This window comes from Galeopterus variegatus, unplaced genomic scaffold (genome assembly GCF_000696425.1).
Source record: "Galeopterus variegatus unplaced genomic scaffold, G_variegatus-3.0.2 Scaffold429, whole genome shotgun sequence".
Taxonomy (NCBI): Eukaryota; Metazoa; Chordata; class Mammalia; order Dermoptera; family Cynocephalidae; genus Galeopterus; species Galeopterus variegatus.
Window position 1 is genome coordinate 367,113 of NW_007726540.1, and position 14,537 is coordinate 381,649.

The window sequence follows — 14,537 nt, forward strand, 5'->3', positions numbered from 1 at the left end:
GCAGCCATTAATGATCATTGCCTAGATCTGCTAGTTTATTAGGGTGGCACAGTGGAAATATTCAATTCTGTCACTCCCTGTTTATTTATTAATTTTACAAAGTTTTGCATCTAGTTTTTTTTTTTTTTTTTTTTTGTCTTTTGTCTTTTTCCGTGTCCGGCAACGGATCGCAAGCCTCAGTGTTGCCCCCGCACCGGACCGGGGACCGGCAACGGGATCGCAACCCTCGGTGTTGCTCCCGCGCCTCGCTCAGCCAGTGAGCGGGAACCGGTCTGTATGTGGGATCCGAACCCTCGGGCAGGAGCGCCGCCGCGCTTTCCAAGTGGCGCACTTATCCAGTGCGCCACCGGGCCGGCCCTGCATCTAGTTTTGATATTAAGCTGAATGCTTCACAGCCAGCAATGTCTGCAATGCTGCCAGGTCTGCTTTTTCTGACCCATGCGTGGCTTTGTAGAAAATTATTTTATATCTAATAGTAAAGATTGGCTATAATGAAATATAAAGTTGTGGAAGATTCACATAGAAGGAGGCTGGCACTTGAGGAGGCAGACAGGGAAGGCAGTGATTCTGCAAGTGTCCATTCCTCTCTCCTCTTTCCACGATCTTTCATGTGAGTCAAGGTGGAAAGTCTCAGTGTGTTATTTGTATCTTGAAATGAGGATCTTCAGGTAAAGACCTTATGAAAAGATGGTAAGATTTTGTGCTATGGGGGAAAAAACGAAAATATTTGCAGATATTTTATCATTCAGAAGTGAATGTTTGTCAGCATTGCTTTCTCAAGGAAAGCTCTTTTTATTTAAGAAATCGGAACGAGTACAGTTTTAGCGATTCAGATGAAAGATTCTGAGAATCACGGTACATCCAGCCTTCCTTGGAAAAGAAATCTAGGGACAGGGCCGGCCCGGTGGTGCACTGGATAAGTGCGCCGCTTGGGAAGCGCGGCGGCGCTCCCGCCCGAGGGTTCTGTTGCTGGACACGGAAAAAGACAAAAAAAAAAAAAAAAAAATAGAAATCTAGGGACAAGAGCTGTCTGAGGAGCTTCTCTTTGTGTTTGTGGGGTGGTGTGTGTGTGTGTGCGTGTGTGCACGCACATTGCCTATGTGAGTTCCATGTCAGTGAAGGATGTAAGGCATTCTTTAAGGCCTGATGTATTTCTACTATCTGATATAAAACTCTTGGGTAAACTGACAGGTTTTTAGAACAGGTTCTTAGCTTTGTCATGGGTGCTGCTGCGGAGATTTGGAAACCTTTTATGCATGTTAGGAGGTAGGATGGGCGGATGTGTTTCTCTTATTTTGACAGCATCATCTCCATTTCAGATGTTGTCACTATATTGAAACTTCGTGCTGGCATTTAGCACCCATTCTTCCTCTTTCCCTTCCTCCTCCTCCTCCACTTCCTCCTCCTTGAAACAGGCATACTGTCACCCCTTCCCAGAGCTGGAAAGGTGTTGAGAGGACAGTGCTGAGAGGGAAATCTTTCAGATTGGATTTCAGGGAAGAGCTGGGCTGGCAGCTGGAATGAGGGGAGTCACCACTTTTTTCGTGTAATGGACAGCGTCCCGGTAGCCTCTAAATTAAGTGATAGAGGTGTGAAATTGGAGGGTTTTTTAAAGACGATAGTCTGGGTCACCCTGACCTTTCTGCAGCTCATTATCTTTCTAAGCTGGATCAGATAGTTGCTTGTATGACCTGGTGGTTTGTATGACCTGAAGCTACTTTTCAACAGAAAAGACACACCCATGTTCAAGTGTATGTACAAAACATTCCAGTGCCAACTCTGAGTAGGTTTTGAATTATCCACATCTTGAATCTTTATATTACTCTCTACCCACCCACTCCCCCAAACACTGAATATGGTAAGAGCTGACTGACATTCTTACCAGAAGGTGCAGGACAGAATACGTACCATGCAGAAGCTGTTTCAGAAACAGTAGTACTAATCTATAGGAGTGAGTGTTCCTAAAATGTATTCCCTTTATATTACTTTCCTTTTCCAATATACTTCATAAGATCTGTCTTAAGTTTTTTTTTTTTTTTCGAACTTTGTAAAAGAAAACAAGAGCACAAAAGAAATGATGTGCAAATTAGTTTATAAAAAAGAGAGTACATTCTCTTTGCAGTATTTATGGAAACATCTTTCTAATGTCTGATCTAAAAATCTTTAAAAAATAATCTAAATAAATAGATAAACAAACAAACAAATAAATAAAAATCTTTAGCACCGACCTTGAAATATTTTACTAATTCATTCTTTCATTTTTAAATAGTGATTTATGATATGTGTCCATTGTATAGTCTTTGAAAAATTACTTCACTTCTCTCATTCTCAGTTTCCTCATCTGAAAATTAGCACAGCAATATGTTTTCTTAATAGGGTTTTGAGGAAGATTCACATGATCATTTTGTACATTGTAAAGCTCTCTAACAATTGCTAATTATTATTATTGTTCCACAGTGTGACTTCACATGGACCAGATAAATTATTGGCTTAGGCTATTTTTATTAAAAAATTTTCAAATATCTAAATGTTTAGAAATAAATGCTTACAACTTTGCTTCAATTGCAAAGTTAAAAAAAAAAACAACTTGTCAAGTTTTTGACCCCTAATATTGTGCTGTGTTGATTCCAATGACATAATCTCAATAACTGCATGCTTTTCTTTTCTCTGACTTTTTAGAAACTTAAAATCTATCGATGTCTTTTGTTTGTTTGTTTTGTTTCTTAGCAATAATGCTGTCTCTGTTCTGATGAAAGAATTTGGTAGAGAAATGTTTGAAAAGATCCATTTCCTGTTGACTGCTATGAAATAGAGTTTGAGCTGCAAGATCTCTGAGGCTTTTGTAGTTATAAAATGTTTATAAATGATGCGTCTTCAAACACGGAAGCATTTAACTCTCATACCCCATTTATTCCACTTGGTCAGTGTTTTATTTTTTATTTTAATTTTCTAAAATTAAAAAAGTGGGTGAAATGATACTGATTTCTTACTTGTAATTATCTTTTATTTCATTATTTAATTTTTTATAATCATATTTATTTTTTCATTAAATTAAATGCTCACTGCTCTGACGGAATTCTCTCTATCTATGTTATCTTTAGTTGAAAGTACATTTGAAACCCTAACCCTCCATTTACCACTTACGATATTATAAGTGGTACTGTGTTAGGTGCTAGGGTTGTGAAGATAAATCTGAACTTTTTCTCTGTAAGGAACTCACATTGTAAAAGAGAGAGTAATTATCCTTTTCCAGGGGATTTGAAATGCTTGAATAAGTTGGTTATAAGATTAAGCCATCAGGCCGGCCCGGTGGCGCACTGCTATAGTGCGCTGCTTGGGAAGTGCGGCGGCGCTCCCGCCGAGGGTTCGGATCCCACATACAGACCGGTTCCCGCTCACTGGCTGAGCGAGGTGCGGGCGCGACGCCGAGGGTTGCGATCCCGTTGCCGGTCCCGGTCCGGTACGGGCGCGACACTGAGGGTTGCGATCCGTTGCCGGACACGAAAAAAGACAAAAAAAGGAAAAAAAAAAAGATTAAGCCATCAAATAGGGTTCAAACCTGACTTTCTTCCTTGCTTCATCTGGGAGCTACTCTCTGGAAATAGTTCAATGAACACCTGGTCTGTGAGCCAGTCCTCACAGGGTAATGATTTTTATATTATAGTTGCTGATGGGAGGGATCTTCTGGAATTTAAAAGAAATCAGGTACATCAAGGATTAGAGCATCTGATTACTCCCTAGTTTTTAAGTTCCTGATTTACGGACTTATCCCATATTGGCCTTAATGGTCTTGTCTGAGAGTTGGGGAGCGCCTCAGCTTGGGGCTGGGGAAGCTCTGGCTGCCCTCTCGGGACTGTGTGGAGTTGCCTGAGGTTAAGGGGTTCAGTTCTCCTGGGTCACTGGGCAGCGTACTACAGCTGAGGCGGTGGGTTTGAGTGGCCAAGTTTCCCTCAGGTTGCCTGCTGTGGAATGTGTTTTCCCATTGAAACAACATTTTAAGTTGTGGTCATGTTCCCAGACCAGCCCACAATAGCCTATTTAGTTGATAATGTAGCCCAGAGACTGCTATTTGACTAGCAAGGGGACCAAACCACCACCTATTAACATTGTTTCTGTTGGAAAGACAGCCCGAGTTCTAAATACCGATATAGAAAGGAAATTTTGGAGGCTTACCTGTTTGTCCACTGGGAGCTGCCAGTCCTCGGAACTGAAATATCCAGTCACCCTGCGCTTGCAGTTCCCAGAGGTCCCCTTTCTCTCCCTGAAGCCTGACCCCATTGGCTGGTTTTCCTGTCTTTTCCTGGGGCTGCCAGTACATTCACAAGATATAATCTCCCTGGACAGAGCTCTTAGTTTGAGAATTTCTGGGAAGTGGTGAGAATCCTGGTTTCAATCCCTCGTTCCTTCTGTGGGTGGTAACAAGGAGGGGCACAGTGAATTCCAGGGACATGTCCCTAGCCTGCCTCTCACTTTGCAGGCTCTGGATCACCTCGCCAGTTTACCTGTTTTGTGTTTTCAATCATTTCTATAATTTCATCTATCCTTTGGAAAAGTACAGTGCAGCTTCAACTTGGATAAATGGAGCAAATATTCCAGTCAAAGAAAATGTCACGATAGTCCTTGAACTCACCGGTAAAGGCAAGGGGCAGCATAGTTTTGGGAAGCAGTTCTTTGGAAAAACCATGTGTTTTCATGATGTCATTGGCAAAATCCTCTCACATGCTGGAGAGGTACAAATTTGAGATGTGCTGGTTTTTCTGTTTTGTTTTTGTTTTTTATAGGGGAGTGGGTGGAGAGGGGGTTGTGGGACGTGTACTTTCGTCTTTAATCAATTCCGATGTGTTCTTTTGTTTGTTCTTTGGCAGCTGATTGGTTTGGGGATCCAAACCCTTGACCTTGATGTTACAAGGCTGTGCTCTAACCAACTGAGCTAACCAGCCAGCCCTGGTTTTTCTTTTTTGAGGCAACCCTTCCTCATTGTTAGAGGGTCAAATGGTAGTTCCAGCTTCATGAACATATATTTAATGGGAGCCCCTTTTACACAGCCAACCACGTGTGTGATCCAGCAGGCCAGATACAGATCCCCTCCCTTTGAGAGAAGTGGGTCCAGTGCAAACTAGGATAGCAAGTTAGTCAAACGTGCCTTTGGAACCTTGGAGTGTCCACTTGGGTAGGTTAGTCATCTGAGCAGACTCCTCTGTTCTTAATAGTGTTTAATTGAGAGGACCAGAAGCATGAAGTGTCCACCACTTCAGGAGAATTGGGACTTGCTGTACACAGTGGTGTCCTTTAGACATTTGTGCTTTGGTCCTCAGTGCTCAATTGTCTAGTTTCCTATTATAGTGCACCCCATGCCTTTTTGAGCTTTAAATTTTTCATTTTTTTTCAAAGAAAAGCATACACACAGCACTTATAAAAGATTCTAATAGGATTTAAATTGGCTGTCAATCTAAAATGACCTCCCAGATTTGGGAAACTGCCTTTACAGCTTTACGTTTCTTTGACTTAGGCTGTGCGTGTATGTGTTGGGGGGCGGGGTGGAAGTGTGGAATGTGTTCATGCCCTTGGGAGGGTGACAAATTCTTTGGTCCTTAATTTCTTGCTGTTGCTTTTGATCAACATGAATCCCCACAAAGGACTATTCTGAGTACACATGAAATTGTTGACGCCACACCCACTCTGTGCTGCCTGCCTGTGCTGTTACCCCCCTCAGCAATAGGAAAAGCCTCTGTCCAAGCAGCACATCCAAACAGATCTTTCAAGGCTGCCTTGTGTATTTTGTCCTGGCTGTCTTCTGGGAATTGGCCATGTAAGGCTGGCTCCACCTATGGCCTTGATCAATTGCAACAACCTGCCATAAAAAAAATACATGCCAATTTGTGAGCTGAAAGCTTGTTTAGTTGCTTTTGGGATTTTTTTCCTTTTGCTAAGGAAATAAGTAGAATCAGATGTTCATGTATGAGTGCTATTTGTCTGTATTGATTTTGTATTTTCTCAAAGGAAGTATATAAATCCCTGAATTGTAAACATTGATAACTTCACTGATCAGAATAAATTTTTGATCGGTATGCCAGTGAAATAACCAAGAGACCAAAAGATTGTACTTACTGTTTAACTGCCGATAGCCTTTCAAAGAGGCAGAAAATAGCCTTATTTTAAATAGATAAATTTATAAGAAATAGTTCTTACTGTTAGATAGTTTTTTTATGTTGGTGACATTTGCAGCTGACCTACTTTTGACACCAAAGAGATGATATTAATCTTAATTGTACTTTATACTTATTAAAGCATTTGGTTGATATTATCTTGCATGCTTCTAAATAGACTCCAGGATATCCTAGGGATAGCAGACATTGTTTCTGTGCTTGAAGAACTATTACTCTGGGATCAGAGGGGACAGATTGGGTTGCAGGGATGAGAATCTAGACTTGTAATTATTTAAAATATATAACTACAGTATAGCATATGTAGGTTTTGGAGAGTTTTGTCTGGATTCGTGTTTATAACTTGAAAGTTGGATGGGATTAATCAAGGAACCCTATGGGAGGAGATGGAATTATGCATTAAAAGGGAAACATGAAGAGCGAGTACAAAGGTGGAGGAAGAGTCTGGCTGTAGTGTGTATGGCAGTGGAGGTGGCATGTGCGGGAGGGAGGTCTGAGGTGAAGAGGAGGAGCTGAGTAGGAGCGTGGAAGTCGAAGGTACAGGGGAAGGTGAGAGTGGACAGGTAGGGTAGGCCTATCTGGTAGAGATCTGAAGCTAATAGTGAGATATTTAACATTATGGAGGGTGAAGGTCTATCTCTGGGTTATAGGGGAACAGGATTAAGCATGGTGAACCTGAAAACATATTTAGCTACATTGTTCTAATGGAGTAGAGAGGAACTAGGAAGCCAGGAAAAAAGAACATGATATTAGTCCAACAATGAAATCATCAGGATCTGGACAAGGGATTTGCTAATGGAGTTAGAGAATTTAAGAGGAATTTCAGCAGCGGGATAAAATAAAACTAGTGACTACGCTTAGCAACAGGGAAACATCAAGTCATAGCTCAGATGGTCCCCTTCTGAGCCTATCCTAGATGCTGAGGCTGACAGCCCTCGTTCTGGCCCTGTTTAGTTCCCCAGGCAGACCTCGATGCTAGTGTTTTAGCTGTTGTATTGACACTCTTTGTGTATGTGCCGATCTTCCCACACCATTAAGATCCGTAAAAGTAAAGACTGTGTCTTAGTCACTTTTAATGTAAATGTTTTATTTATAATTGCATGGTTACAGATGATCATTATTTTGCTTTTTAATAAACTTTTCATTTTAGAGCAGGTTTTGAGTGACAGAAAAATTGAGAGAGTTCCCATAGACGCTGGAGCCAGTTTCCTCTGTTGTTAGCATCGTATACTAGCATGGTACACTTATTACAATTAATAAACAAATTTTGATACATAGTTATTAGTTAAAGTCCATTCTTTACCCAGATTTTCTTAATTTTTATCTCATGTCCTTTTTATGTTCAGGATCCCATCCAGGTTACCACATTACATTTAGTCATCATGTCTTTTTAGGCTATGACAGTTCTCAGGCTGCTTGTTTTTGGTGACCTTGATAGTTTTGAGGAGTGCTGGTCAAGTGTTTTGTAGAATATCCATTAATTGGAATTCTTCAATGTTTGTATCATGATTAGATAGATGTGTTATGGGTTTGGGGGAGGAGGACCACAGAGGCAAGGTTCCATTTTCAGCACATCACCTCAAGGGTTTATGTATTGACATGACTTGTCACAGTTGCTGTGAACCTTCATCATCTGACTGAGATAGTGTTTGTTGGGTTTCTCCAAGTAAAGTTACTCTTTTTTCCCCCCTTTCCATACTGTACTCTTTGGGAGGAAGTCGGTATATGCAGCCCACCCGTAAGAAGTGGGGAGTTATGCGTCATCTCCTTGAAAGTAGAGCATCTACTGAATTATTTGGAATTCTCCAGCACAGGAGATTTGTCTCTTCTCTCCCAGTTATTTATTTATTCAATCATTTATTTATCAGTGTGGACTCATGGATATTTATTTTGTACTTGGCTTGTAATCCAATGATAATTTTGTTATTTTGTTGCTCATGGCTCTAGGTTTGACCATTAGGAGTTCTTTCATTCAGCTCCTGTGTCCCTTGTCATACATCCATCATTGTAGATGTCCGTTTGTTTAGCACTTCTTTTCCTTCTGTCACTACAAGATGTTCCAGATTTGTCTTGTATATTTCCTGCCCAGTCCTAGAATTACATGTTTCTCCCAGGAGTTCTTTTTATTGGAGAATGGAATTAGATGCCAAGATCTGGGCATTAGGTGTGCTCATCTTAGTCACTTTTATTTCTTATCTAACACAGTGCCTGGCACATAATAGGTTCTCATTAAATATTGCTGAATGGCTTTTTGCTTGTGGGAAGGTGATTAGTCATGTACTTGTTATGTGTGTGGCAGTGAACTTACTGGCTACACACGAAGATGAGCCATTAACCTTGGATACATGGAGTTTGTGATGGTAACAAAACAGTTGATTTTAAATGCCCTGAAAACAGGAACGGAAGAGAGAGGGAGAAGGGGAGAGAGGGGGGGAGAGAGGGAGGGAGAGAAAAGGGAGAGAAGGAAAGAAAAACAGAGAGACCTTGGCTTTTGGAGGAAAAGTTAATGGAGTCACTTATCTACTGGTGATGGTGAAAGCAAGAAAGGGATAAATTCTTGAAAACTAGAGTACAAACTATCCTTCTTTCTCTTCTTCCTTATTTTTATTGAGAAAAACTGCACGAAGTAGGTTAGAGAGGGTGGCTGGCTTGTATCTTCAAAGGAGGAAAGCAGGATTGTCTGTGTCCCAGCCAGTGCTGACCCAGACAATCCAGAAATGAGTCTCTGGGTCTGGAGAGCTCAGCCGAAGCTTGAGGAGGCATGGAAGCCGTTTTCATTACCATGGTTTGAAGTTTCATTACTCGAGTGGAGTTGTTGTGACTGGCAGATGGGCTGGAACAGTCACATGTGGTATTCACATCATTGCTGAGACTTGACCTCTGCCTTCAGCGAAGGGAGCCAGAATGAAGGCACTAAAATAAGGGGGAGCATTTGCAAAGGCTGTTGGAGGAATATGGGTCCCTTCATCAGACAGTATTTGTGTTTTTTCTTTCTTTTTATGTTGATAAAAATGTGTCAGAGAACAAATAAAATCACGGTGTGTGGTTCACAAGGTACGTAGCTCATTTGTGTACTGTGATTGTTTCATGATCTGTCACACATTTGACAGTGAATATTATTTTAACTCTATAACTGGGATATTAAGATGTTACTTTGGGATATGTTACAAGGGCAGTTGGACACCCTTTGTTATGTGAGGGCATATTCTTTTTGATGCCCCTCTACATTTATACTCAAGGGGCTAAATCATAATTTACTCCCCTAAAGGTCGAAAAAGCAGGCAACTCTTGGAGCAGGGTCAACCTCTTTAGCCCTTACCTAATGTTTAGTGTTTTCTTTGCCTTGATTTACTCACAGCTTGAGAAACTCACACATATGAAATAAGAGCCCCCTGAACCTATTTTTATTGCCTCAGCCTTGTCTGAAAAGGAGTTTGCACTTGGGATAGGAAGCAGAAAGACTATCTTGCTGTAAGAGAGGCTAAACTTGCAGGAGTGGGTTCTGGCTAAGGAATGTGGACACACTGCAGACATCTTGCACAGAGGCCAATTCTTGGAATGATGTGGTCAGACGTGGTAGAGCCCAGCTGTTTGCTCCATTGAGAGAGGCTTTAGCTAGCCCACACAATCTCTCAGTGCTGTGTCTGAACTGGATCCAAATATCAAGCCTGCTGAGGCTCACCCATCCCCCACAGTGATTGGAGTTGGGTTGTTACAGAGCACAATATTCAAACTGGCAGATAAAGACTTAGCTATATATTTTTAACTAAAATATGTAACACGCAGAGGTGAAGTGGAATATAAACATATTTCCTCCTCTCCCCCATGGACTATTAGAATACATCTTTGGCGTATTGACGCACATTTTATGATTTTTGTTACTGTGTCACCATGAGTGCCATTGACTGAAATATCATCTTGTCCCCCAAATACATCTTTGCTTTAACATAGGGGTTAAGAGAGTGTAACCTGGAGTCAGGCTTCCTGAGTTCAAATCCTCATCATGTACTTCCAAGCTAGGGGATGTTGCCATAGTTTCTTTAGTGTTAAAAATAATAGAACTTGCCTCAAAGAGTTGCTATGAGGAGGAGATAAGGTATCTTCAGTAATTAGCAGAAAGTTCTTTCACCTTTGATTTTTATTTCCTTTAATTTACCGAATGCTACTGCTACTTGCATGCAGCTTTAACTCTGACTTTATTTTTGGCAGTGGGGGTGTTGGGTCAATGAGAATGGCTGATGAAGAGAAAAGGAAGAGAAAGACCTATGAATGTTACACTTTCATTTACACAAAAGAGTAACTTTATTAAAGATTTGTCTTCTTCGTACTTGCTTTTTGTACTAAAACCTTAGAATGAAATCTTTCGTAATGGAAATAATCCAGCATGTCTCCTTGAGACTTTACATGTTTTACTGCTTTCCAACTTAAATAAGACATTCATTTATTTCCAGAATTAGAGCTGTTTTTTCTATGTGTAAGTAGAATAAATGCCACCCAGCTTGTTTGAACGAGTTCTGTTAGTTTGCAGTTCTCAAGACCAAAATCAGCAGAGGAGAAGCCTTACATCTTTCTTTCTCATATGTTGCATTGAGCCACACAACATAGTAGTATTTAGTGTTGTTTAAGAACAAACGGAAACAAAATTAAAACAATCATTGTCATTTGAGAATGTTGATTGAAACAATCGAAATTAAATACCATATGACTTGTAAATGGTAAAGTTTTAAAACTCCAAAAAAGTCAGTGGATGCAAATAAAATAAATCACAATCCAAAATGATATAGAATTTTAAGAAATGCAGTGAGATGAAAATATGATGCATTAATGAAAGGGTACCGTGAATGAATGAAACAGTTCCCTTTGTTTCATTCTGATGAAACAGAAAGTACCCTGTGTAAAAGATAAGATGGTCATACTTTAAAAGTAAAGTTGTTGCTTTAAAAGGTGATCAAGTATAAGAGCAGGTACTTAAAAAATGGACAGTTGGATGGGTGTTAAGTGAGAAAGCAAAAGAAGTCTCTCTTTGCTCACCCAAGTCCTCATCTTTTAAGGCAACTAGTTTTAACCATTTCTGTTTTTAGTTCTTCTCATATTTATCTCCATAACACACCATCTACTGTGCTTATACCTCTATTCTAGATTTAAACAGTGCCTGTTGGTTCTTTGCCATGAAACATGGGGACTTAGCTCACTTAGATATCTATACCGCTCTTCCTTAATTTTTTTTATATTTGTAGTAGACTTTCATTTATTGGTTATTTTAAAACACTATAGTATATAATTATACCTCTGTTTCTTGGATCAACTGCTTTATTACCCTCCACACCCTTCCTCCGAACTTGTTTCCCAATTTATGTCATCTATACCCTTACTTTAACACTGTGAAGGTTTAAAACATTTACGTTTTGTTTTGTAACCATGGTAAATTGTAAGATCTTCCACGTTTTGGCTGGAGGTTTATTCTAAACATTGAAAAACAATAAAGAATGTTTATATTACCATGATTTTTCAAATGCTTTGCTTTGTAGGACTGAAATTACTGACTTTAGCCCTTTTCTTATTAGCTTTTTCACCCTGTTTTGTGTGTTGTTACTCCATAAAAACTCTCATTCTTGACAGACAATATGTCCTGATTTTTGCTTGAAAAACAAAGTTACTCCAACCATAGGGCACCCTGCAAAGGCTCAAGGGTCCTCTGAAGCTATTCCAGAATTTGGTTTGGGGTTGGATTGGATCCAGTAGAGCTATGGAATGGGCTGTTGGTGGAGAAGATTTGAGATAGTTGACTTTGGCTTGGATTGTCATTTTAAATTGAGAGAACTTTTATAAAATTTGAAAAGTTTGAGCTTTACCCCCCACCCAGCTCTCTACCCTGTCTTCTCTTCTCACTTTCCTTTCTGGGATTCTGCATTTCCCCAGGAAGTTCTGGACACTCTAAAGTTCCAGGCACTACTTTGTCACAGGAGAGACAAAGGGTTGAGAGTCATTGACTTAGAATTCTCAATGAAGTCTTTCTCTCTTCCTTAATCCCTTATGGTTCCTCTGGCTGAGTAGTTAGTCTGGGTCAGGAGATGATTCCATTGTGATGACAATGCTGTGCTGCATTTTCATCGTCCTTTTCATATATAAAGCTCTTCCTGCCCATTATTTCATCTGATGTATTTATACACACATGATGTAGATAAGGCAAACATTTTGTTATCCCAGTGTATACAGAAATAAACTGAGGCTTAGACAGGTCTTAAGATCATGCACATATTAAGCCTCTATCCAATCATTTTCTCTCTAGCCTTGGAGAAGCCCTGGGCTGCTGAGTATGGAGTTAGGCCCTTTTCCTGGCTCCTCCGTCTTTCTTCCTAATTCTCTTGCTGACCTCAGCCTCAGTCTGCAGTATGCCTTGTGCCCTGCAGAAAGTTCCAGATTTTCTGGGGATACAAAAGGACAGGGCAAAGACCTTACCTTGGTTCCCAATCCTTCATGAGGTTGAAGTGGTGAGTTCAGAGGAAATACTGCAGTGCTCTGTGCTGTTACATCTGGTCTGCATATACAAGGAGAATGTGCCAGTCAACCCAACTGAAAATACATTTTAACTAGGCAGTTGTTTTTAAAGGCTCTTGCTTTAGGGACTACAGTGTTTATACCAGCAAGCCTTGGAATAACTCCTAGTTTATGAAATGGATTGCAAAATGTTTGACCTCCTTTATCGGCCCCTAAACTTCAGCAACTAGCATCAATGTTTAGGCCCTCAGGATATGGCAGAATGAAATGAGTGGTGTCTTTTGGTTCTCAGTGTATTCTATCCTTTGCCTTAGTTTCCAGTGTAGATGTAGCTAGATCCTGACCCCATTGCTTGCTGAAATTGTTAATGTGGATCATCTGGATTCTGAATGGAGGCTTTGCTTCAAGGCATGTGATGAACTGTCTCTAAACAAGAAACCCAGAGTGACACTGATTTTATTTTCCTATAACTGCTGGTATTAACTGCGTTTGGAAAAGTTTGGAAAAACTTTTGCTAAAGAAATATTTACATGTTTTGGCCTTTATTTTTTCTGACTGATGTCAGAGTTTGCATTCCCATAATTTTGGTGAAAGAAAGAATGTGGTAACATTTTAGAGGTGAGCTGGGCCTTAGAAAAAAATATGCACAGCTTCAAAGAGTAGAAATGTAAAACCTTATGTGCAGTAGATTTTATTATGACCTTTCTTACACAGATTGGTAGGAAGTTTATTGTTTAAATTAGACTTGTATGGCTCCATGAATTTTTACTTCTGTTCGTTGTGATAGAATACACTGCATTTTGCATCTTGGGTTTTTATTTTCCTAATATACCATACGCATGGCTGATATTAAGGGATATCCCTATTGATATCATTATATTAAAGTGTCCCAAACCACTATGCCAACACCTAGTCCCATGAGTTTACTTTTCTAAGTTTTCCAGAATTCATCCTGTTCTTATAACTCAGGAATTTTTTTCCTTTTATTTGGTCATATCTTCTTTTTTTAAAACAGTGTGGAATTCTCATGTTTTTGTTTCAGACCCAATGTCTGTGGATCACGTTATAATGCCTACTGTTGCCCTGGATGGAAAACCTTACCTGGTGGAAATCAATGTATTGTCCGTAAGTAAATAGGCAGCCCTATCATTCTGCATGTTCTTCTTTTGTTGTTTTGGCTGCATGTTGATCCTTAAAATGTGGTCCTTTGTAATTGCATACGATTAATATATTTATAGTAGAGCCTTCCAGCTCTAAGATTTTCCTACTATCTCTAAATCCAGGTTGGGAAATACATTAACTTAGTAAAACCACTGTCATGCTTTTTAGTGACTTCCTTTAGAATGTTCTGAGTTATAGGGATAGAGCCACAGGGATACTTTGATCAAGGTTGTATGTCATTTACATATGTTGTGCCTGACTGCATAGACTATGTAATCACTTTGATGGGATTTTGAGTAAAGGGTATCATTGCTGATTTCCTTAATGTAATTTCTGACTTCTTTGGCCACCCACAGGCCTACCCAAACCATGTACATTGAATTTGGGTGGTTGAAGCCAAAATCAGACCTAACTCTTACACAAAGGAGAAAGGAAGGGTACAGAGCATTAGATAAAGATCAGTGGGACTATGAGAGAAGAACTCAAATGGTAACAGAGGTTTTTCTGCTGATTTCTGCTGCTGTGGCAGACATCCAGATTCTCATAGTATCCTATGAACATTGACTGACAAACCACATGCCAGAAAAGGTGCTATTTAATGGAAACACCAAGTCAAATTTGTTATGGCATCTGCCTTCCGTGAACTTTTACAGTCATCATGCCTATGAAATGACTTTCAGTTTTCAGAAAACTTTATTAGTATAATGGGTACTT

General features: G+C 39.9%; 1 protein-coding gene across 1 annotated transcript in view; it reads left to right on the forward strand.

Annotated features, from left to right (window-relative positions):
* The window catches only part of FBN1 (fibrillin 1), a 252,128-nt gene that overhangs the window by 17,607 nt on the left and 219,984 nt on the right, over nucleotides 1-14,537 (forward strand). The window contains exon 2 of the mRNA XM_008568659.1: nucleotides 13,705-13,787. Coding sequence (XP_008566881.1) covers nucleotides 13,705-13,787 — 83 coding nt within the window. The remainder of the gene's footprint in view (nucleotides 1-13,704; nucleotides 13,788-14,537) is intronic.